This window comes from Mercenaria mercenaria, chromosome 4 (assembly GCF_021730395.1).
Source record: "Mercenaria mercenaria strain notata chromosome 4, MADL_Memer_1, whole genome shotgun sequence".
NCBI lineage: Eukaryota > Metazoa > Mollusca > Bivalvia > Venerida > Veneridae > Mercenaria > Mercenaria mercenaria.
The window spans coordinates 49,667,281-49,694,229 of record NC_069364.1 but is presented as its reverse complement, the minus strand read 5'-3'; the positions used below and the strand labels follow the sequence as shown (position 1 = coordinate 49,694,229).

The window sequence follows — 26,949 nt, the reverse complement described above, 5'->3', positions numbered from 1 at the left end:
CCAATAGTTATGAAAACATAAAGGCTGTGTCCCCAATCTAAAACTGCTTCCTACGGGCCTGATTTGTGTCAATTATTCAGGGTGGGTCCGCTGCTAATTATAATTAAACAACCTATGAATTATGATTATTTTTTTTAACCTTTTTCGTGTATGTCCAAGTAACACCAACTGACCCCCGGGACGGGGCTTTTAATAGCCCCTGGGTCATATTTTGAACAATTTTGGTAAAGGTCCACTAGACAATTTCACATGTAAAATATGTAAGCTGTGTCTCACGGTTTCAGTGGTTTTTTTCATGTTTTTTCTATAGAAGGGACCACGGGGTGGGCCAATATTTTCCTTAGGATCACAATCTGGTAGAAGTCCATTAGGCAATGCAACAAGCCAAATATATCTTAGCTAGGCCTTCAGGTTTCAGACATTTTTGAAAATTTACAATACAGCCATATAGGGAAAAAATAATGTTTGTTTGTTTGTTTTGGGTTTAACGCCATTTTTCAACAGTATTTCAGTTATATAACGGCAGGCAGTTAACCTAACCAGTGTTCCTGGATTCTGTACCAGTACAAACCTGTTCTCCGCAAGTAACTGCCAACTTCCCCACATGAATTATCAGAGGTGGAGTATAGGGAAAATAAGCCCCGCCCCCTGGCAGCCATGTTTTTTTACCGAAATTGAATGGCTTGAGCAATTTTGGTAGATGGTCACCTAGGTATCATTTTTACAAAATATATTTAAAATCCGGCAGACCGTTTCTTAGAAGATTTTTAAAGACTTTCCTTTCAGTTGCCATGGCAACCACACTTCTGCATGGATTTTAATTCTTTGGGCAATTTTGAAAGGGGCCACCCAAGGATAATTCCTGCAAAGTTTGGTGTAAATCTGCCCAGTAGTTTTGAAGAAGGAAGATTTTTTTTTAGAAATTGTTGATGGACGGATGACGAACAAGCTAGTCTTTGGCTCAGGTGAACACAACACTGATAGGCCAGAAGTAGAAATATTTGTGTCACATTGGTTGTAGGCAGGATAAGTATATCGGTAACTGGGATACAGAAAAGAGAAGTTAACTCAGAAAAGTCTACTTTTTAATTTACCAACCATTTTTGAATTTACTGACCAAATATTCCACTACACATTAAAATACACTCAATTATATACACAAATATTTGAAATTTCCAAATCATTAAGCCTGTATCTAGATTAGAAATTACTTTCACAAAATCATACAGAAAGAATTGAAAGAGTGTCTGTTGCCAGACTACCAATGTTCACAACAGACCAAGAACTTGAGATGCAATGAACTGAAAATGAAGCAACATGTCTAAAAGTTGACATTATTAAAGAAGACTCTTCAGGGCCAAAGAAAACAACCAATCAATATCAGTTTGAAGCTGGTAGTAAAATTTGCAACACCTCTCCCTTGTACAAAGGTAATACAGTGAACTGACTCGGGCTTAAAGGGAGATGCAAAGTAAAGTAAAAACCATTCTCATCCTTCACATGCTTGACAATGGTTCCCAAGACAAACTATGGTAAACATGTGGTATGCCAGAATAATTTAAAACAGGTAAAATATGTTAAAAACATGAAAAACAAAATCAGTAGAAGGAACTCTGCCGAAACAAAAAGTAGATAAAATGAAAAATAATCTCAAATCTTGTTAAACTACATTGAAGTAACTAATACATTCTTGTTGGAAAAAAACTAATTCCTTCCAAAAACTGTTTAAAAATGTATTTTGTATAAGCTACATGCATCCATGTAAAGTGTAAAACATTGCTTTAAAAGTTATGAGAGCTGGAAATTTTTCTAAAGTATTCAATACTGTTTTTCCTTACCTTGTTCTTTCTCAATGTTAGATATACATAGCATATCAAACTATGTAAAACTGAAGATGATCATTCATTTTGCTCAGACTAGGAAGGAGTAGCATTTACCATTCAAACATGACAAAAATAATAAAGAGCATGTATATACACAAAAAAGTCACAATAAAACAAGAAAGAACTCCCTAAGTAATTAAACAATAAATTCACCAATATGCACAAATATAACTTATATAAAGACCTGTGTTTTGTAAAATTGCCTCATGTATAAATTTATGTACAAAGTATCCCTTTAGTTCATACATAAACATCATTAATAACAAGAGCTATGTGTAAGTGTAAAACATATACATTTTTTTGTATGCCTCCAATGATAACCTGTAATAAGTAAATGGGTTTGTAATTTTCAGTCGGAAATAACCATGACCTTTGATCTAAATACTCTAAACATTAAGGGTCATTTTCTGACCTTAGGAAGTCATGCCATGAAGTCTGATGGCCACAGGCTCAAGTAATATCTATGTATCATATACAATTTTTAGTTGAATGGTCACTGTTACCTACTACTTCAGTCTGAAAGTCACTCCGACCTTGACCTTCAACATTCCGGAAACCAAATTGTTACCTGACCGAAAGGAACAAAACAATTCACTATTCTTTTTTCTGTGAATGGGGCAAAATATTTAATATATCTATCAAATATAAATATAGAACTTGATCTGAAAGGTACTAAAATCATACACCATTCTAAGTAACTCTCTGAACTCTCATACATTGCTTAAGTCCTTTGAAACTTAACTGGGTGTTTAAATGAACTTGATAAGAAAAATAATGAATAAATCCCGGCACTACACCCACTAGATAAAGTTCAAGCAGAGGTGTTGGCTTTTATATAATGTATTTTCATTTACTACAACCATCTAAATTAACTCCTTTAAGCTTCTTTCAGCGTCACTTTTCGGGACCTAAAATTTTTACGCGGACATTTTTCTCTAGCATGCCATGTAGATTTCAACAGAATGCTCGTACACATACTAAAGCGTTATTAATTAAAAGAAAGCATGATGCTATTGAGAAAGGAACAAAGATAAGGACTCCTCATCTGAACTACTTGTGATTACACCTGTGTATCACCTGACAGTGATCTGCCAATGGATTTTCGGTCTACAAGTACAGCTTTAAAACAAGAGATCACAGAGTGATCTTGGCGCCCACCAATGTGCCATTTTTGAGTGTTCCAAATTTCAAGACTTAATGACTAGCTCAAGGTCAAATTTCATTTCCGTACACAACACTGTGCATGTGGTCCAAATTCGAAAGATGTAGCTTGAGAAATGTGAAAGTAGGTCACTAGATCAATTTCAAGGACAAAGTTCTTTGTACACAAAACTATGCATGTGCATAAAGTTTGAAGGCTGTAGTTTGAGAAATTTGAAAGTAGGTCACTAGGTCAATCTTAAGGTCAAAGTTTATTTCGGTACACAAAACTATGCAAGTGGTCCAAATTTGAAGGCTGTAGCTTGAGAAATGTGAAAGTAGGTCACTAGGTCAAAATCAAGGTCAAATTTCACTTCACAACACAAATCTATGCATGTGGTCCAAATTTGAAGCCTGTATCTTCAAAAATGTGAAAGTAGGTCACTAGGTCAATGTCAAGGTCAAAGTTTGTTTTGGTACACAATCCTATGCATGTGGTCTAAATTTGAAGCCTGTAGCTACAGAAATGTGAAAGTAGGTCACTAGGTCAATCTTAAGGTCAAAGTTCATTTCGGTACACAAAACTATGCAAGTGGTCCAAATTTGAAGGCTGTAGCTTGAGAAATGTGAAAGTAGGTCACTAGATCAAAATCGAGGTCAAATTTTATTTCGAAATACAGAACTATGCATGTGGTCCAAATTTGAAGCCTGTACCTTCAAAAATGTGAAAGTAGGTCACTAGGTCAATGTAAAGGTCAAAGTTTGTTTCGGTACACAAAACCATGCATGTGGTCCAAATTTGAAGGCTGTAGCTTGAGAAATGTGAAAGTAGGTCACTAGGTCAAAATCAAGGTCAAATTGTATTTCGGAATACAGAACTATGCATGTGGTCCAAATCTGAAGCCTGTACCTTCAAAAATGTGAAAGTAGGTCACTAGGTCAATGTAAAGGTCAAAGTTTGTTTCGGTACATAAAACCATGCATGTGGCCCAAATTTGAAGGCTGTAGCTTGAGAAATGTGAAAGTAGGTCACTGGGTCAAAATCAAGGTCAAATTTCATTTCGGAACACGAAACTATGCATGTGGTCCAAATTTGAAGCCTGTACCTTCAAAAATGTGAAAGTAGGTCACTAGGTCAATGTCAAGGTCAAAGTTTTTTTCAGTGCACAAAACTATGCATGTGGTCCAAATTTGAAGGTTGTAGCTACAGAAATGTGAAAGTAGGTCACTAGGTCAAAATCAAGGTCAACTCATGTCAAGGTTCATATTGCCACTCAAAACCATACATGTGGTCCAAATTTGAATGTTGTAGGTTATTGACAAGAAGTTTTTAAAAGCTTTTCCCTATATATGTCTATATGAACCATGTGACCCCCCAGGGCGGGGCCATATTTGACCCTAGGGGGATAATTTTAACAAACTTGGTAGAGAACCACTAGATGGTGCTACATTACAAATATCAAAGCCCTAGGCTTTGTTGTTTGGACAAGAAGATTTTCAAAGTTTTTCTCTATATAAGTCTATGTAAACCATGTGACCCCCGGGGCGGGGCCATTTTTGACCCTAGGGGGATAATTTGAACAAACTTAGTAGAAGACCACTAGATGATGTCACATACAAAATATCAAAGCCCTAGGCCCTGTGGTTTTGGACAAGAGGTTTTTCAAAGTTTTTCCCAATATAAGTCTATATAAACCATGTGACCCCCAGGGCGGGGCCTTATTAGACCCATGGGAAATAATTTGAATCTTATTGGTAGAGGACCACTAGATGATGCTTCATACCAAATATCAAAGCCCTAGGCACTGTGGTTTTGGACAAGAAGATTTTTAAAGTTTTTCCCTATATAAATCTATGTAAATTATAGAAATAAACAAAGGGCCATAACTTACTAAAAAATTGTTGAACCAGTCTGATTTTCAGGGGGACACAACTAGGATACCAATACATTATTCTGACAAAGTTTGGTCAAAATCCCCCTGGTAGTTTCTGAGGAGATGCGATAACGAGAAATTGTTAACGGAAGGACGGACGGACGGAAGGACGCCGGACCACGGACGCAGAGTGATTTGAATAGCCCACCATCTGATGATGGTGGGCTAACAAGTATGTTGGTGAAACTATATGTACTGGACTAACCCCTAAGCAAATGAAATTAAACAAAACGATCAATTAGTAAATTGCAGAACTGATCTTGCCTACATATGAATTTGTATATAGAATTTATCCACAAACTACTTGAGAACTCATTTTGGTAAAATACAAAAAATATTTCATAAACCTATTAAAAGATAACACCAGTGAAGCTGTTACCTGTTCATAAAAATTATTTTAGAGTACAATATTCACATTTCATAAAAAATGCTGTAATTAACTTCAAATGAATGTTAATGTCTTGAACAGCCTAATGTATTTCCAGAATCTATTAAGCTAGTCCTTTCTTTTTCATCTTCTTCTGGTAGGCTTCAAAGTCCTCTTTGTTCAGCTTGTATCCCCAGTGCTGAAGTGTCTGCCTGACAACAGGGGACACACCCGGATTATCAAAGGCACAACCACTTCTTACACACTTGGAAATCAGATTGTTTCGCCATCTTCCTGTTTCACCAGCACATCGTAACCAACGTCCAATCTGCCGTTCATCATCACTTGTTCTTCTCCCCTGATAAAACCTTTAAATAAATGTGGAGTTTCACACTGGTTAATGAAATAAAATTTCCCACACCAGTATTTCAAAATCAAACTGAAGCACTTACTTTCTTACACAATAAAATATTGTCTGATAAACAAAGGGCCACAGTGACTTTTAAGTCACTCCCCTGACAATGACTTTTTGACCTTGAATATATGCAGGACACACCGAATCATGATGGTAAGTTAACAATTGTTATTTAAAATAAAAAAACGTAAAATGGTCAAGTACCCACATTTTAACAAACTGAGCATACTATGGACCAAGTTTAATGAAGATCTGCCATGCAGTTCAAGGAAAAAAGTCATTTTAAGATATTTCTATTTTCTAACTCTAGTGTCCCCTAAAAGGGGTCAAGTGCCTACATTTGAATAGATTTAACAAAGGACTTTATAAGAATGTATCAGACTAAGTTTGACGAACATGATCCATCAAGACTTTCATAAGAACTTGATCCAGTCATATCCTGCCTTAATTGCAGTACATGAACTATCCATATGGGTTCTGTTTGTGGACCCATCCACATTCTGCCCTACCTGTATTACCACATGAACCATCCATTTTTGTAGTTTCAGACATATCCATAAATTCTTACCTGCAGTACCACATGAACCAGCCATATGGGTCCTGTTTGTGGATCCAGCCACTCTCTTCCCACATTTCTAGACTACCTCCACATTTTACTCCATATGTATTTACTTTCTCATCGTAGGTTGAACTCGACACCTGAAGCAACATTGAGTGATGATTCCGTTTCATTCCAAACAATAATTCATTAGGATTTTAAACTTTTTTTTATTCAAAATCAATTATCAATGATATACTTAATCCTTACTCTGCTAGATTTCTAAAAATGGACTTGTCCATCTTCCAATTTGGACAGTACCATTAACTGTTAAAAGGGGTGCTCACCAAAAACTGAATAGGGAACAGTGCAGATCTTGATCAGACTGCATGGATGTCAGGCTGATCATTATCTACACTGATCACAAAGACAGAATAAATTGTGTCCAGCATGATAAGGGTTAAATACGAAGTATCCATAATATTTCTAACCAGGAGGAACTCTGTTTAGTGTGTACAAAAGAATAGGTATCTGCAAAAAGACATTGAGTATTGATTGTTACTGTGCTAAAAAAAATCAAGATTAGTTGGAAACAGGGTTCAACAAGTGCATAGAATGCCCATTCACCAGAAATAAGCAAAGTTCATACAAGATGGCCTGACATTGACTATTTGCCAATGAATATATGTATGATACACTGAATTATAAATGGTAATACATGTACAGATGAACTTCAATGGCTCGAACTCGGATCTTTCGAACACTCGGGATCGCTCGAACTCTTCGCCCGGTCCCGAATTTATTCCTTCTTTATTCTATATAGTTCTACCTCGGATCGCTCGAACTTCGATAATTCGAACTCTCGAACTCATTTGGTGGTCCCCTCGGCTTAATTATAGTGATAATTACACCTATTCAGTCGAACAGACAATTTTTGCCAGGATGGCTTGTGTTTACAATGTTTTTCACACATCTGCCTGACATTCGCCAAACTTCCCCTTAAACCGGCGCGTGCGTAATTTTCACACACTTACGTAATTAGCGTCGGTAAACGACAAACAAATTAAACAAACTGACTTTCGTTCACTGCAATGCTTTAATGGGCTTTGATTTATACGAATAAAATCATTTAATATGATTGAGCAATGTACGTACTACGTCTGTCTTTATTTTTTCTGTATAAAAACAGGAGATCCGAGGGCAACTTTCATACTGCTTTAGCATGGCTGAACAACTTAGTAAAGGACCCGGATATGGGGGGATAGCTAAGTCGGCTACTGGAAAGCAATATATTTGATAATATTTGTACTGGACTATGATTCAAAAAGGTTTGTTATTCATGTCTTCCTATTTGATGCTGTCTTCACCAAATTCTTATAATTATGTTAGTGTTTTATCTGCATGTGTTTTTTTTTCACATCTATGTCATGTTTGAAAATAAATAATAAAGCATATTTCAGCGTTCGTTTTTTATTTATCATCGTATCATACACACATTTAGGTACAATATGACAATATATTACGATGTAAGGTGTGTAACACATCATGCCCTCGAATTCCCAAATTCAAAATGGCCGCCATTTGGATGGCTCGAACAACGGAAAACTCGAACTTATTTCCACCGGACCCTCGAGTTCGAGCCATTGAAGATCGACTGTATCTGCATTTAGTATACACAAACATTAAACAGGTCATGTGCTCCCATTTGAACAAAATTGGGAGAGGACCTACAATGATGCTACAGACAAAATTTAATGAAGATCCATCAAGAAGTCCTTTTTTCTTTGTAGGTTTTCCTATTTTTAGCTCAAGCGGCCCCTACTGAACATGTCTGAAAGATAACCTTACTTTTGATGCCACAGACCAAGTTTAATATAGAGCTATCAGGTGGCTCATGAGGAGATGTCATTTATAGGTATTCCTGTTATTCACTTTTGCAGCCCCTAACTGGGGCCAAATGCCTACATCTGAACAAAATTGAGTGAGGACCTATAATGGTGCAACAGATCAACAGGTATTTCTATTTTTAGGTCTAATTTCCCCTAAAAGGGGCCAAGTGTTCCCATTACAGTGTTCACGAAAGGCCCTGAACATTCACAGGACAGTCGGTCTGGTAAACATGATTTTTTTACAGGACCGGATAATATTTTACCAGACCGATTTCTTTTTAATGAATTTGATATCTGATCTTTAAAACTGGTATTACACATAGTCTATATAGACAGCATTACACAAATTACATCCTTTAAGTTTATTTCCACGTCATATTAATTGAAACAGATCTTCAGACATTAAGTTTTCAGGCTGTAAAAAATCTCTCTGTACTTGGATTCAGTGCTGTTATATTTTCTGGTCCTTTGGGACCATGGAGTCCATTCAACATATGTGTAATAAATCTAGAGTCCCGCTTAAGCCGTTGCTAGGGGGCGTGAGAGATGTTGCACATTTCATTACCTCTCGCGAAGACTCAGTCAACGAGTCTGTTGTTATTCTTCTTGGTTGCATTCTTTGCTTCCAAAGGATCTTTTAGTAATTTTACAGATTTTATTCATATTCATTTGCTATATCATCGCTGTTTTTTACCCCACAAGTCTATTGTTTGCACCGAGTCACGTTGATGTTGACATAAAGAGAATTTCTGGAAATTCCCGTCTGGTTCCCGCGTACATAAATCGAGTACCATCCACAATTAGTACGCATCCAATGATAATGCGCGTTCTTAGAATTGTCTTGACGTTGTGAGGGGTTTCCACTGTTTCTATTTTAAGTACCAATGAAACAGGCGCTTACTAAAATATAGTTTTACATCAATTTCTCGGGATTCCATTTTACAATTTAATGATGAAAGTCGAACTTTCGCGAAATCGTGGAGGACTTTCTTCTTATTTTATCATATTGACCTGCAATTTTTATCGGACACTCGGTCTTGTGAACTTGATATATCATGCCGGACCTGATCAAAATTTACCGGAAATGTCCGACGGCTTTCGCGACCTCTGCCATTATTTTTTTTTAAATGGGACCTTACAATGATAGAACCATCAAGTGGTTCAAGATGGTTCATGAGAAGAAGTCATTTAAATGTTTTTCTATCTTTAACTCTTGCAGCCCCTATAAGGAGCCAAATGCCCCCATTCAAACAAATTTGAACAGGGACCTTGCCAGGATGCTACGGAAGTTTGGTGTAATTCTGATCAGAAGGTTCAGAGGAGATGATTAAGTTAAAATGCAGAGGGTCTAAACACCATATTGACTGTTGGCAAAAACAAGAACTGTCAATGACAGGACTGACAATTCAACTGACTTGTCATTATAAAGAAGTTACCTGAATGAACACTGACGTTGAAAAAGGGGCATTATTTTGTAAACATGCAAGACAGAGTTATGGAACCCGTATACTGCATGTCAGATAATACCAGTGAACAAATGTATTAAGTTTCAATCCATTTCCCATTAGTGTTTAGTGAGAAAACTTAACTAAATCGGGACAACAACAATCATGATAAATCATTTATTAAATGGGAGAGTGCTATAGCTCTACCATTCTTCTAACAGTCAAGCTAACCACGTAAAAAATTTGTAACTGAAAGGTGGCCTCTTATGTCTGACTGCTGAATCTTCTAGTCAGTCACCAAAGTAATACCTGTTTTCCTATGTTCAGTCCTTCAAGCCAATCCTTTGGTAATTCTTTCCAAACCTGCGTGTAACTTTTACCTAGAAAACAATGGGACTGATTTTATTAACAAAATAAATCTAACCTAGCTGTCTGTAACAGGTCATGCTTACTGCTGGAAGTGCCTACATTTAAAGTCATATACATGGAGTTTACCTATCAGGAACTCTGGGAATTTCCTGTATACAGTTAAACTCAGATACAGCAAACTTGGAAATGTCCTTATAACCAAAGTTTGTTGTATCTGTACAATGAACAATTCATTACATACGGACACTATTGTGTACTATAGTTTATGTTTGACTAAATCATGTATAGTTAGTAATTACTTTGGTTCATTTTTTGTATCAATGTAACTCTTGTTGTATAATTATTTGTTTCCTTTTAATCATTTCTAATTATTTTTTTAAAAGTGAGTACTTTCGTTCAGTCAGAAAAGCCAAAGAAGAAATATATCATCTGTATATTACCGTACCTGTCTGCTACTACCCATTACGAAAATTCCATTTTTAAACGTCTTTTTTCTTTAAATAGTAGACATTCTAAAACAGCATATATTTATTTTCAAACAGATCTTAATTAACTAGAGCTATCACTAAAGGTGATGAATGTACCCCCGCATGCACTGACACAGTACATTGCAATTTGACACACACAAGATTGCATAATTATGTGGACTGTATGTATATAGACTGTATGTATACAGTATAGTATATAGTATAGTAACAAAAACAAAGTCCCATAACTATGCAGAATATTTATCTAAAAGAATGTAACATGCAGCATGCACAACTAGGGTTGGTACTGATCACTTGTGTGAAGTTTCATTAAATTGTGTGTAAGGGTTTGGTAGATTAGGCACGCACAAGACTGCATATGCAGACTGTAGGTACATAGTATGTTAACAAGAAACAAAGTCCCATAACTCTGCAACTTTTGTCGCTGAAAGAACCTAACATGCCCCATGCACAACTACTGTTGTTACTGATCACTTGTGTGAGGTTTCATTAAATTGTGTCAAGGGGATGAGGAGAGATGGTGCACACAAGATTGTGTCTATGTATATAGTATAGTAACAAAAAAAAAACAAAGTCCCATAACTCTGCAAATTTTTTTTCTGAAAGAACCTAACATGCCCCATGCACAACTACTCTTGTTACTGATCACTTGTGTGAAGTTTCATTAAATTGTGTCAAGGGGATGAGGAGAGATGGTGCGCACAAGATTGTGTCTATGTATATAGTATAGTAACCAAAAAACAAAGTCCCATAACTCTGCAAATTTTTTTTCTAAAAGAACCTAACATGCCCCATGCACAACTGCTGTTGGTACTGGTCACTTGTGTGAAGTTTCATTAAATTGTGTCAAGGGGATGAGGAGAGATTGTGCGCACAAGATTGTGTCTATGTATATAGTAACAAAAAAACAAAGTCCCATAACTCTGCAATTTTTTTTTCTAAAAGAACCTAACATGCCCCATGCACAACTACTGTTGGTACTGATCACTTGTGTGAAGTTTCATTAAATTCTGTCAAGGGGATAAGGAGAGATGGTGCGCACAAGATTGCGTCTACGGACAGACGACCAGACGGACAGACAGACAGACAGACAGACAGACAACCTGAAACCAGTATACCCCCCCTTACAACTTTGTTGTCGGGGGGTACAAAAAACTAAGTTGGTAATATCCATTTTGGGGGCATTACTTTTTTGACTGACAGATAAACAGACAGCATACAGATGGATCAGCAGATGAAATAACATGATCTGCTTATTCCACATATTGCTTTCTATCTATGTATCAAGTTTCACAAAAGAAACAAGGAGCTGCGTTCAATAAATGCTTGATGCCCCTGGTGGCAATCTTGTCGATACGAAGCAACCTAAATCCAAAACGAGGTCAGGGTCAAACTGAGGTCAGGTGACGTTTGAAGATGAGAAATGGTCACAGGTTACATCTGTATTTGTATCAATTTATTCTTGTAAGCGGTATTAATGCTAGACGAAACGGTCCCATTTGGTTAACCAAGAGATGGTCCATATAAAGCAACCTAAGTCCAAAATGAGGTCAAGGTCAAACTGAGGTCAGGCAATGTTTGAAGATGAGGAATGTTCACAGGTTACATCTGCATTAGTATCAAGTCATTCTAGCAAGGGGTATTGATGCTAGACGAAACGGTCCCATTTGGTTAACCAAGAGATGGCCCATATAAAGCAACCTAAGTCCAAAATGAGGTCAAGATCAAGGTCAAACTGAGGTCAGGTGATGTCTGAAGATGAGGAATGTTTACAGGTTACACCTGCATTAGTATCAAGTCATTCTAACAAGGGGTATTGATGCTAGACAAAACGGTCCCATTTGGTTAACCTTGTATGGACGGACGGACAAACGGACTGACAGGACGATCACTATATGCCTCCCGCATCAGTAGATGCCGGGGGCATAAAAATCTCTTATGTACATTTAATTTAATTCTTATGACTGAACCAACCTTTTGTGACTGAAAGGAGACAGATGGACAAACAAAGTATTGCCAGATACCACTTCTTTATCATACTTCTGGACTATTTCTTGCCAAAGCAACCACATTTTTGTCTGAGCACATAAACGTTTTAACTATTTATGCAAACAAATACACACATAATTGCAGCTCACCCTAATCTTACAACTGAATACACATGTAATATGCTGGTGTTTGAACAAAATTACTTACTTTACTGTGGAGTTTTTTTTGTAGATTGGAGGTACCAGTAATAGGGAATAACAGGTTACTGTCTTTTGAGAAAGGGGTTTCTCAGATGAGGCTAGAATCTGATGTGGTCCTGAGAAAGATTGCTTTTCTCAGACAGGCTATATCAGGCAGTTGTTGAGTAATGGCATGATAAAATACGAAGACTAGTAAATAAACCTTCTGCTTCTATAAAACATAACAGGATGAGAACAAAACTACATTAATACCTGTAACTGAAGACTTGATTGGTCTGAAATATGTCCCTCCAAAACTGCCTGCTTGTAATACTTCCTTTGGTGTCATGTTTGGTCGTAATTCTGGGTGATCAGGAAACACTAGCTGGCCCTTTGCGTTCCTCTTTGGTAATGGTTCTGTGAAATGTAGCTCTACTGTCTGAAAGACAAAATCAAGCTATTACCGGTACTATGACGATAAAACTGCATGCTTTCAAGTTCATTTAGGCCTAACAAAAAAAAATTGTTTGTTTCCAGTGACATGGCAAAAAAAAATAGGGTAGGTAGGTAGGCATTTTTTTTTTTTTTAAACCTAACACCACCCTAGTTTCAAACAGGGAGATTATAAACCTTATAAACATGCATCCTATTGTTATGTTTGATTTACACCTGAATGTACAATGACTTTGATAATGTTTTAGCAATATAAAATGCCATTTGATTGTGTATTTAAATATTATGAAATAAATATATGCTTTATGTTTGTGTTTTGTTGTTGTTGTTTTTTCATTTCCAGAGTAGCCCATCTGATTAGCTCAATAGGTAGAGCAGTCGATCTACGGATCAAGTGGTCATAGGATCGTTGTGTCCTATATCATTCATTCTCCGCCGCTAATTCATGTGGAGAAGTTGGCAATTACTTGCGGAGAACATGGTTTATATTTGATTAAACATGAAACTTGAATGAAATCTTGCTGTGGATTCTCTCTTTAAATAATAATTTTAATATTGAATATTATTCAACAACCAACATTTATATTTCAAACTAAAACCAAGTAAAAGCACATTGGCCAGGAATATGATTTGCATCTATGATCTGCATTGAGATTAATACCATCACCCCCTACCCCAGTCTAAAATTCTGGATTAACTGGAAATGCTAGACAATGGAGTTTTGACTGGTATGCCCAAATTGTGAATTAATAAAGCTGCAAGTGGTTGTTCAACGTCTTACTACTATAAATCCAGGGTTTTCCCTAGGAAATTTGAGGGACATCATGTCCCCCCAAATTTATTTTTCTGGAAAAGAGAGACTATTTTGGGGGACATGTTAGGATTTGCTTGAATACTTTGATACTCTTTTGGGCTTTTAATAATTTAAATTGATTGAAATTAACTTTTAATTAATTTGAAAAATTGTTTTTTGGGAAAACTCATGCCCCCCTTTGCTAAGAAAAGGGGGACATGGACCTCGAAAAGTGGTAAATTTACCACCGTTTTTGGGGCTAGGGAAAACCCTGTAAATCCCATCTAAAACCTGACTTTTCAAGACTCTGCAGGCCTCGACCTTAACTTTTTTCAGCAGGTCCACCAACTGCTGAAATCTAGGAGAGCTGCTCAGACTTTAGTGGACCTCCAATTCTATCACATAAATTGTGATGTTGTAGACGTCATAACTTCATATGACTCAAAGAAATAAGACTTATTTCTAAAATAATTAAAAATGGAAGACTGTAGCAATCTGTTATCCCGAAAAAAAATTATTTTGAAAAGTGTCCCAAAATATGGACACAATAATCATCATCCACCCGACGTCAACCCGTGTTAAAAGTGAAAAAAAAAAACATTAATAATTATCGGTAATTATTCTGATGATAAACTAAGTAATTAGCCTTGTTTTCATCATCAATTAACACCCCCTCTAAGAGCTGAAAGAAGTGTGTCGGTTATTATGGTATCTGAAGTGGAGATCAAAGCGGTATAGTTGCCCGAGATTGTCATGGCATTACGTCATGTTTTCGCGCCATGTGACACATCACTGTCTGATCGTACTTTCTCGATTCCTTAAATTGTTGAGAAGAAATCAATAAAAAAGTTTTTTCTTTATCTTTTCTTTAAAAGCGAATGTGCAATATCCTGAATAAACTGACATGTAAATGTGTCGTGAACGATGATAGTGGAAAGCCTACCTCTGTGACCTATTTGCCCTCAAGGAATTTACATTATTGTTTGAAAAGAATATCTAACAAAGTGTTGTGTCAAAAAATACATGTACTATGAATAATTCAAAACTTATTAAAATCCGCAACAACATCATACTGCTTTATTTTAAAACCACATTTCTATTTACGTTCACGAGGTCACGTATTTTTAACATATTCTGCCGTGCTAACAGAAATCTGTTTGCCAAAAATCGTTTTACTCCATGTATTTAAATTGCTGCCGCTTTTTCATTATTTAAGATTTTTTAATTGTGTTTTTTGTACATTCTGGTCAAGAGTCTGAATTTTATTACTATAGTATGTACCGTTTATTTACTTTAAGAAAGAAGTAAATAATCAAGATCGCGCTGTTTGAAATTTTACAAAACATTATATGAAAATCTGATCGTTTTTAAAGAATTTTGCCTACATTCCTGTCGATATCTTATTAAAATTGTTATTGACCTCAAACTGTATTAGTTCTCAAGCGGTGTTGAAAATTTGAAGCGATTACATTGAAAAATGAATGCACCACGCGCGTTTATTGTGTCAAAAGTAACCGCGATGTAAATAAGATATTACGATTGGGCGCACGTGTTTGTGGAATGGAAAATTACCAGCATGACGTTTTGATATTTTTACGATTCACGGGTAAATTCCAGTCAATCCAGGTAATTTTGCCTGATGTATTAATTTCTCAATTTGGTAAAGTTACCACGTAAAAACCACTCGCCCGATCGGCGGAGTAGTCCATTCGTGCAAAGAGCTATAAAAATAATAATATACTTATTTGCAAAAATATGCGGCCCGATTTTACCGTTAAAAAAGTTTAGGGTCGGCGGTAAAAAAATAGGGTAGGTCGGGCCACCGGAAACAAACAATTATTTTTGTTACGCCTTATTTTTGTTAGGTTTTAGTCAAACCAGTAAGTTATAGGTCATACTGTGACTTTCAATGCCTATGTAGAACCATTGATCTTCTGTTAACCAACTAGATGACCTCCTCTCATGACAGAAATTTACACCCTACACAAGTTTTCAGTGAGGGTAAATGATTCAAAGTCAGTCATCTTTACCATTTGGCCATAGAGGCTACTTGTTTCCAATATTTAACTGATTGTTTGACTCATTTGTCAGGATCCACATATTCTGCTATGTTGTGTGAAATTATTTTGAAATCAGGGTTGACAATACAGGAAAAAGTGATCAAATCCCCTGGCAGCCATGTTTTTTTTTTTTTTTTTTACAAAATTTGAATCATCCTGGTAGACGGTCACCCAAGGAACATTTGTTTTATCATTTCTAAATCTGGCCAGCATTTTCTAACAAGATTTTCAAAATCCGGCCAGCAGTTTTTAGTTTCCACTAAATACATACATGAAAGTGACAAGCCCCCTCCCTGGCAGCCATATTTTTTTATGTAACAGAAAAAATTGAAAAAACTTGGTAGAGGGTCACCCAAGGAATATTTGTATGAAACTATTTCAAAACTGAGTGAATTACTTCACAGAAAATATTTTCCAAGTTTTTTTCCTTTTGGTTGCCATGGCAACCAGGTTTCTGCATGGGCTGGAATTCTTGAGACAACTTCGGAAAAGGACCAAGCATGGAACATCCAGGCAAAGTTGCATCAACTTCCACCTGGTTTCTGAGATATTGTTCCCAGAAAAGTGTGGACAATAGATGGATGGTTGACGGACAGACAATGGACGGATAAAAAAATGCATTGTTTGAAGAACATGAAAAGTACCTAGTCACCTATGCATTTAATTAAATTTCAGCGCAGTTGTCTAAATTTTAACAAATATTTTACCCAGAATTTTTTTTTTCAGCTGTAACTATAACTATTTTTGAGAAAATGTTCCTGCCATTATTTTTCCAGATTGTTAACTTCAATGCAATTTACTACACATGCATCCAAAACAAGTAGTGCCTACCTGGAGTTTATATTTCTAGTGACAATGCCTAAATAGTACTCATCATCTAGAGTGAAAGGCATCTCTCCTAGACCACCGCTCATCCCTACTGGCAGTCAGACCAAATAGACACCATGGAAACAAACAATGGTATAGGAAAGACCATAACATCCTGAAAACTCATGACTCCAGAAAAATTATCATTATATCCATAACTCCTCCAGTCCATTGTTGAAATGTTAGTTACTTCAGTTCATTTTCCATTTTTAGAACAACTGTATTGGGAAATTAAAGGATGAAGATTTTTTCAGCAAAATAAAAGGTTTTTAAACGACTTTCATAAAATCAAAGGTTATAAAGGTTTTCAAGGCCACCCTGGGAGGCCTGTAAAACAAACCAAACATCCATAACTATAGTGAAAAGCATTTACACAATGTTTTCACTGTCAAGTTTCCCTTGAATTTATTAACCTTTAGCCTGATTGCGGCAAGTGATTCTGCCTAGGCGAACAGTGCAGACCAAGATCAGCCTGCACATCCTATTCAGTCAGCAAATTGTAAGTGAACATCCGTTCGAATAATAAATGGTACTGCCCAAACCGAATGATGGACTAGTCCATTTCAGAAATATAGCAGGGTAAAGGATATGTGTTGACAGCTGATACATGCAATATTTCAGAGAAATGAACAAAGATACAGTGTTATTACTGCGCCTCCCTTTAGTGATACAAGAGGGCCATAATGGCCCTATATCGCTCACCTGTTATCATTGCACTTAAGGACAAGAAGGTCAAAAAATCATTATCAAGATCAACCAAAAGAATTATGAGAAAATATAGTTGAATTTTTCTTAAAGTTACTTCAAATAAAACTATTTTCAAATCAGGCCAACAGTTTCATACAAGTTTTTTAACCAAAAAGAAAAAAAAAATCTTACAAGGTACAGATATGTCAAAATACGCCTAAAAATTGGAGGTACCATCCATGTTGTACCACAGAAGAAAAGTGGTCTACATTTTTCCCTACGGCCAATAATAAACAAGAGGACCATGATGGTCCTGAATCGCTCACCTATCCCCACATGACCCAGTGTTGAACTGAGTATGACGTCATTATTTCTATTATTTGACATAGTGACCTAGTTTTTGAGCACATGTGACCTAGATATCATCAAGATAAAAAATTCTGACCAATTTTCATGAAGATCCATTGAAAAATATGGCCTCTAGAGAGGTCACAAGGTTTTTCTATTATTTGACCTAATGGCCTAGTTTTTGAAGGCACGTGACCCACTTTTAAACTTGACCTAGATATCATTAAGGTGAACATTCTCACCAATTTTCATGAAGATCTCGTGAAAAATATGGCCTCTAGAGAGGTCACAAGGTTTTTCTATTTTTCGACCTACTGACCTAGTTTTTGACCGCACATGACCCAGTTATAAACCTGACCTAGATATCATCAAGCTGAACATTCTCACCAATTTTCATGAAGATCCGTTGAGAAATATGGCCTCTTGAGAGGTCACAAGGTTTTTTCTATTTTTAGACCTTCTGACCTAGTTTTTAACCCACATGACCCAGTTTCGAACTTGACTTAGATATCATCAAGGTGAACATTCTGACCAATAATCATGAAGATCTCATGAAAAATATGGCCTCTAGAGAGGTCACAAGGTTTTTCTATTTTTAGATCTACTTACCTAGTTTTTAACCCCACGTGACCCAGTTTCGAACTTGACCTAGATATCTTCAAGGTAAACACTCTGACCAATTTTCATGAAGATCCATTGAAAAATATCGCCTCTAGAGAGGTCACAAGGTTTTCCTATTTTTAGACCTACTGACCTAGTTTTTGACTGCACGTGAACCAGTTTCGAACTTGACCTAGATATCATCAAGGTGAACATTCTCACCAATTTTCATGAAGATCCGTTGAGAAATATGGCCTCTAGAGAGGTCACAAGGTTTTTTCTATTTTTAGACCTACTGACCTAGTTTTTAACCCACATGACCCAGTTTCGAACTTGACTTAGATATCATCCAGGTGAACATTCTGACCAATAATCATGAAGATCTCATGAAAAATATGGCCTCTAGAGAGGTCACAAGGTTTTTCTATTTTTAGATCTACTGACCTAGTTTTTAACCCCACGTGACCCAGTTTCGAACTTGACCTAGATATCTTTAAGGTAAACACTCTGACCAATTTTCATGAAGATCCATTGAAAAATATCGCCTCTAGAGAGGTCACAAGGTTTTCCTATTTTTAGACCTACTGACCTAGTTTTTGACTGCACGTGACCCAGTTTCGAACTTGACCTAGATATCATCAAGGTGAACATTCTGACCAATTTTCATGAAGATCCATTGAGAAATATGGCCTCTAGAGAGGTCACAAGGTTTTTCTATTTTTAGATCTACTGACCTAGTTTTTGACCCCACATGACCCAGTTTCGAACTTGAGCTAGATATCATCAAGGTGAACATTCTGACCAATATTCATGAAGATCTCATGAAAAATATGGCCTCTAGAGAGGTCACAAGGTTTTTCTATTTTTAGATCTACTGACCTAGTTTTTAACCCCATGTGATCCAGTTTCGAACTTGACCTAGATATCATCAAGGTGAACATTCTGACCAATTTTCACGAAGATCCATTGAGAAATATGGCCTCTAGAGAGGTCACAAGGTTTTCTATTTTTAGACCTTATGACCTAGTTTTTGACCCTACGTGACCCAGTTTCGAACTTGACCTAGATATCATCAAGGTAAACATTCTGACCAATATTCATGAAGATCTCATGAAAAATATGGCCTCTAGAGAGGTCACAAGGTTTTTCTATTTTCAGACCTACTGACCTAGTTTTTGAACCCACGTGACCCAGTTTCGAACTTGACCTAGATATCATCAAGGTGAACACTCTGACCAATTTTCATGAAGCTCTTATGAAATATATGGCCTCTAGAGAGGTCACAAGGTTTTTCTATTTTTAGACCTACTGACCTAGTTTTTGATGGCACGGGACCCAGTTTCAAACTTGACCTAGATATCATCAAGATGAACATTCTGACCAACTTTCATAAAGATCCCATGAAAAATGTGACCTCTAGAGTGGTCACAAGCAAAAGTTTACGGACGCACGGACGGACGACGGACACCGCGCGATCACAAAAGCTCACTTTGTCACTTTGTGACAGGTGAGCTAATAAAAACACCTACCTCATTATTGTCAGTTTCATCAATCAGTTTAGGATAGCTCTTTGTCTGAGGCTTCGCTTTACTGGATTTTGCAGGTTTAGCGTCGCTCTGTCCTTTCTTCTTTTCAACTGTTTTTCCTGTGGCTGTTTCCTTCTTAGATTTCTTTGCATTGCCTGTAATAGCTTGATACATGTTATCTATATCATACTGGTTCAAACAAATTTAATTTTTCCTTTAATTCACTTTTATCAGCTTTGGTTTTGTGATGTCAAACAGATCTAAAATGTATCTCATCTAAAGGGTTGCATATCTTTTTGAGTTAACTAGTAATATAAGTAAATCTTAAAGAATATTTCAAACAAATTTGAAATAACATTTTACTTCTGTACTGTCAATCTTTCATTAAAATATTTTCAAAAGTGAAATGCAGAAAATTCTCATCAAATATATCTAACTTCACAAAATATATAAATTAACTGTATATGTTGAGCAACATCCATAATTAAATGTCTGACATGCAGTAACAATCGTTTGTTGCTTAAAAAAAACTTCCAGCTTGATACTATAAATTACAAAGTGTGCTCTTTGCCTATATTAATAATAATTATGTAGTAATTGTTCATATTTACAAATTATATATGAAATTTGTATGCTATTTCAATTATGTTGTTATAAAGCAAACACTCTAGAAAAGACTCTACCTTTATTACCTGCTGTGCAAGGTTCAGCTCCTTTTCTTTTACCCATTATAGCAAATTGTCTTACCAATACACTACAAAGGATAAATTCAAATTCTAGCTTTAATTCTCAACAAAAATAGAGACACCAACAACACAACACTTTTTACTTGTTCATGTTTCTTTTCATCTTTGTTAACCTTTACCATGCAAATTTTCTAAAATGGAATGGATTGCAATACCATTTATCATTTGAAGGGGTGTTCACTGACAATTTACAGACTGAATAGCGAACAGTGCAGACCATGATCAGCCATTCAGGGCACGAAACAGGCCCTGTTTTAACCTTTGACCTCTAAATGTGACCTTGACCTTGGAGCTAGGAGTCTTGGTCTTGTGCATTTCATGTTGTCTCATTAAGGTGAACATTTATTAGGTGTCATGATATGTCAAAATTCACTGTATTACGATACACTAAACTGGCGATACACGTATTGTATCATAGGCCTGTTTCACAATACAGAAACGATACACTGAAAAGTAGAAGCATTGAAAGGAAACTTTCATACAATCAGTGTTAAAGATAATAACTTATCAAGTGTATCATTTATAACAGTTCCTTTAATTTTAAAGCAAAATTTCAAGTACTTTTGAAGTGTAGGAACATAGACTTTTTTTGGCATTTTGTCACACAAACTCATACTTATCATATGGTACTCAATTTGTATCGCGATATGTACCGTATTATTGCATCTATATCCCGATATGTATTGTATCGTGAGATTAGTGTATCGCTACACCCCTAACATTTATGCCAAGTTATTTCAAAATCCCTTATGGACGGCAGTTACAATTCAGACAAGAATTTAATTTTTTTTTGTTTGCTTTGGGTTTAACGCGGTTTTTCAACAGTATTTCAGTCATGTAATGGCGGGCAATTAACCTAACCAGTGTTCCTGGATTCTGTACCAGTACAAACCTGTTCTCCGCAAGTAACTGCCAACTTCACAGGCACATGAATCAGAGGGGGAGGACTAATGATTTCAGACACAATGTTGTTTATCAAATTGTCACGGAGAACATATGCCCCGCCCGAGGATCGAACTCACGACCCTGCGATCCGTAGACCAACGCTCTCCCTACTGAGCTAAGCGGACGGGCTCAAGAATTTAATGGACATACACACACATACACAGAGGGGTGGATAGTGCGATTTTAATAATTTATTATGGCCACCTTTGGACATTTTCCTTGTGATGTCTAGGAAAAAACACTAATAATGACTATTATGATTGGTGTACGAGCCATCTCTATAGCGTAGGGCTGTCAATTATCGGGTTTAAGGCATATCGACGATACCGATATATCAGAAGACAAATATCGACAATACATCGATTATAAAGTAAGATTAACAACTTGTTTGTTCATATGCATACTACATACTATATACCTTCCTGTAAATGCTTTTTTCAGTTTTATTGCCTACTTTCAGATTACTGTTTGATTGTGTTGTATTTGTATTTATGAAATAAAAGAAATAAATAAAAATTAATAAAATCTGTCATTTTTATTTTTCCTTCACTTCTCTTTTGCATTTATCCAAATTTACAACTTTGTGAACTTAAGTTGTTTTTGAGGGTCTGAGTGTTTATCTGGATAGTTTTTTCTCTCTGTAAAATATCGATTTTTGAAAATGGGAATCGATAATTGATCGACAAACAAGAGCTGTCACAGGAGACAGCGCGCTCGACTATTTCGATGCTGGATAGTGAAACTGGGCCCATCTGAGGAAACTAGAGCTGTCACTGGAGTGTTTAATGACTCCAATTGTGGATGAAGATATTGCACAATAGCCTGAGTCTATGTCAAAAATATCAACTTAAAGTAATAAGAGAGGTAAAGATAAAATGCATCAAAACACTATATAAGTATATCCTAAGCAAAAAGGGGCATAATTCATTAAATATTGGAGCCAGAGTTATGCAGCTTATGTCATATAGTGTGGGTGATGATGTTGAACAACTATTTTAAGTTTGAATCAAATCCATTCAGTTATAACAGAGATAGAGTGAAAGTGCATCAAAACTTTAACCTGAAAATCTAAGTGAAAAGGGGGGATATTCATGAAATATTGGTGCCAGAGTTATGGCCCTTATGTCAGATGATGTGGATGATGATGAGGAATAGGTTTTTCAAGTTTTAATCAAATCCATCAAGTAATTACAGAGATAAGTTGAAAAAAGAGAAAGTGTAAAAAAAACTTTAACCAAGGCTGGGGCGAGTAGGATAGGTCTCCTTATACTTCGTATAGTCAAGCTAAAAAATATCATTGATACATCAATATCGTTTCTATCAATGACAGCCCTACTATAGCATGTGTGTGGTAGTCTTCACCTTAATTTTTTTTTAGCCCTTGCCCTTTTGCCACTTGCCGGAAATCAGTTTGTGCATGTGTTGCATTTTTAAAGAAAAAAAAACCCAAAAAAAAACAACTAGAGCACCAAAAATTTGGAGCAATATATGCCCGAAGGTATGATCTTTGCCCCTAAGTGTGACCTTGGGGGCTGGCAAGTTAAACCCACACATCTTTTCCCTGAAAAATTTTTAATAAAAAAAAAAAAAAAAAAAAAAAAATCTTTCCCTTATTGACAATTAGACATCACATTCCTTCGCATGTTGGCTTTTTTCCTATCTATAGCGTTATTTCTGATAAAAGTTTTTTGGACTAAAAGTCAGGGGGAAGTGGGGCCAAGTATATGCTGGCCCCCACTCTCTAAATTAGGGGGACCACCACCACTGCTCCTACACCTACGCTACATGTATTTTCTTTGAACTGGAATTCAGAAAAAGTTTGTTATATGGCCAGGAATGTGCACTTCTTTGCAAAGGCATTCATTTGTAACTCCTTCTATCCCTTTGATTACTCACGTTACATCATATAAGAACAATTAACAAAGTGATATAACCAAAATATATTTTTAATTGGGTATAATTTCTTTTATGAAAAAGTTATTTCGATGAAATTTAGAGTTTGGTACATGAAATTGTATGATATAATTTTCATTCTTTATATAATTTTTGTAATTTTTCATTCCAGTACATTATTATATTTAAAAGGAATTAACACATTTTTTTCCCAAATTTTATTCAGTGTAATTATTCTCAAAGATTCATAAATAAATGTTTCTATGTTAACAATGTAACCAGACATATAGAGTGTAACCAAAGTAACCAAAGGTATTTAGACAGTTGCAAATTGATAGTTACCTATGTTCAATCACAATATGTAACCAAAGACATATAGAATGTAACCACTGTAGGCATAGGAAATAGAGATCAATATAATTGCACCTTTACTAATCCTACCAGGTGTTCTGTATTACAAAAGTGGACCTATTGTGACATTTTGATACAAGCACAACTATATTATCTGCACTATTATTTACCTACTGGTACTTCATTTTATTATTGGCTTGTTAAAAGTTAATTTTTTACCATATATAAGTTGACAGAATCATAGGAACCATGTCTTGAGGGGTAAATCAAACACAAATGAATAAACCCTTAATGATTTTGTTGTGTAAAAAAGTATAATATTGTGTCTGAAACAGTTTTCAATTTCCACTCAAATGTGTAATTGCAAGGGAAGTAAACTAAAAGATCTCTACTTATAAGTACTAGCCCAAGGCAAGAGTTGTCATTCTTTGTGGATCACAACTTTAAATTAAAAATTAAAACTTCTGTTATTGAAATTAACAAAACTATCATAAACTTCACATTTGTGAAATCATTTTTGGTTATTTCAAGGACTTGGAAATTTATTACTAGACTTAATTTAATGTAATACTATCATTGAAAATTTTATGGTCTATCTCTATAACCAGTGTAACCAAAGAGATATAGGTGGTTACAAATGTATGCCTTTGCACAGAGGTGTACTTTTTGGGCCTGTAGCTATCTGCGATACAGTATCCCATATATGTAAGGCAGGTACTGTAATCCTAGCCTCTGATTCCGTATTTCTAGACAACCCTATGGGAATAGGCTAGGATTATGGAAGTATTTAAGAGGCAAATTATATTTTTATCAAATATATGTTAGGACATGCATAAATGTTGTAAACTTACTTATTTCACTTAAAATAGCAACTTTTCATGCCTGTCGTATTATTTCGTGTTATCACAGGAGTCTGAAATTCTATCAATAAAACCATAGGAGTCTATCTTTACAAAAAATACCCCCTATATATATAAAATTTAACACCAGGAATGAAACGTCAAAAACCCAGGGTCCCCTGAAAATACGCACAGAACACAGGGTAATCGCAATTTAGCGAGCATAGTTAAGAAATAACACTAAAATACACCTACCACACTCGACAGCATTCAAATCTGATACACTTTACAAGAGTAATCAGACATTTTCTGAGGTTTTTTGAGATTTTCAGCTGTCGCCGAAGCCATTCGCTGACGTCACAACAATAACAACAATTACAGCGCCGGGATAAAATTAGAAAGTAGCAATTCCCGTACTGTCTTACCTTCAAATTACATAACAGACATTTTCATATTGCTCTATTCATATAAAAAAAGTCATTGTACACCAAGTATCAAATTTTACTACTGAAATTTAGATATTCTGCTGCATCGTAAAATGGATTATCCCAAGAGTAACCTCCCTTTACCGGTTTTCCCAATCAAATTTTGTAAATTATCTTTTTATTGCAAAAGGAATCTAGGGGATATTATAGACTGATGTAAACATATAAATATTCTAATACTTATTTACTCGATGTACAAATTTTAAAGGATAAAATAAGTATTTTATCTTTATCTTGGCGCTGTAATTGTTGTTGTTGTTGTGACGTCAGCGAATGGCTTCGGCGACAGCTGAAAATCTCAGAAAACCTCAGAAAATGTCTGATTACTCTTGTAAAGTGTATCAGATTTGAATGCTGTCGAGTGTGGTAGGTGTATTTTAGTGTTATTTCTTAACTACGCTCGCTAAATTGCGATCACCTTGTGTTCCGTGCGTATTTTCAGGCGACCCTGGGTTTTTGACGTTTCATTCCTGGTGTTTATTTTATATATATAGGGGATTTTTTGTAAAGATAGACTTCTATGGTCTTATTGATAGTATTTCAGACTCCTGTGGTGTTATCGATCCGCCATTTTGGGTTAGTAAAAGAAGAAAGAGAAAAGAAAAAAAAGAGAACGATTAAAAATGAAAGAAAAAAGCAAAATCATGACTTTGAAAGAAAGCTAGTTTCTATGATGCAAGGTTATTCATACAATATATATTATGCACTTATATTATTATAATGCAGCAACATATCATCCGGATTGCTGTGCATCCGAATACAGAATACTTACGCTTCATGAGATTACATAACCTGGAATCACATTTTCGCGTCTTTCTACAGTTAAACGATTTCTTATGATGTATACACAAACATCAAATAATACAAACATGGGATCAAAGTTCTTAAGATTAAAATAAATGAAAAATTCAAACTTTCATGTTACCTAACACCAAACCGAAGCATCAAATTTCCCGCCACTTGTCAATTATGAGAAAATAGGGGCACGGATTAAAATGCAGACAATAAAACGCAGACGGGCAGTGTGAAAACGCAGGCAATATACTATAGATAGAAGAAACTATAATAACGCGGCTGATTCAATGCATGGAGATGATGCATTTCAACAGGTTACTGTGAAATTGATAATTCAAAAGTAAATTAGCACCTTTGAATCGCTAAAACAAAGAGCTATAAAAATAAAATGTTATTTACCTGCTTAAAGCTATTTGTAAAAAGAAAATGAACTATACAAAATATTTGAAAAATAAAAACTCTAAATCATGGGAAAGATATAGAAAAAGTAGAAACTATGTAAATAAACTAAAAAAGATCTCAATACATAAATATTTCCAAGAACGCAGTATTCAGGCGGATGCAAAACTGACTTTTGGAAAACTATTAAAATAGAGAAAAGTGGAAACTTCACAGGTCGCTCAACACGACAAAAACGAAAATGTTGCAGGCTCGGTTTGGTTGAGCCTGTTCATGGACGGTAGTGGAAATGCATGCAACCGTCCACGCCCTCTAGCCCCGGGTTGAGCAGAACTCAACATTTACACATGCTAAAAGTACAAAAAGCAATTTAGAGACATCCGCAGATGTAATCAAACGGCGGTGAACATGGAACCTTCAATGATACACGTGTTGAGGCGTGTAATTCCATGAAGAGCGGCGTTTGGTCCCCAGATAAAGTAAAGGGTTTGCCCCAAACGAGAAAACAATGGGCTTAGATCCATAT

General features: G+C 35.8%; 1 protein-coding gene across 4 annotated transcripts; it reads right to left on the bottom strand.

Moving 5' to 3' along the window:
• Window positions 1-1,071: 1,071 nt before the first annotated feature.
• LOC123552860 (uncharacterized) lies at window positions 1,072-26,227 on the bottom strand. Of its 4 annotated transcripts, none has more exons than XM_053541111.1 (7): window positions 26,155-26,227; window positions 20,654-20,724; window positions 19,974-20,125; window positions 12,910-13,075; window positions 9,921-9,991; window positions 6,308-6,438; window positions 1,072-5,692 (listed from the first exon to the last, which is right to left on the bottom strand). In XM_053541111.1, exons 1-7 carry the CDS (start codon window positions 26,172-26,174, stop codon window positions 5,449-5,451), a joined length of 855 nt encoding a protein of 284 aa, XP_053397086.1. In that variant the 5' UTR covers window positions 26,175-26,227; the 3' UTR covers window positions 1,072-5,448. The 4 variants fall into 4 exon arrangements, with proteins under 4 accessions (XP_053397086.1, XP_053397087.1, XP_053397089.1 ...); XM_053541112.1 differs by having other exon boundaries at window positions 20,663-20,724; window positions 26,155-26,203; XM_053541114.1 differs by lacking the exon at window positions 26,155-26,227 and adding an exon at window positions 26,002-26,137 and having other exon boundaries at window positions 20,663-20,724.
• Window positions 26,228-26,949: the final 722 nt, after the last annotated feature.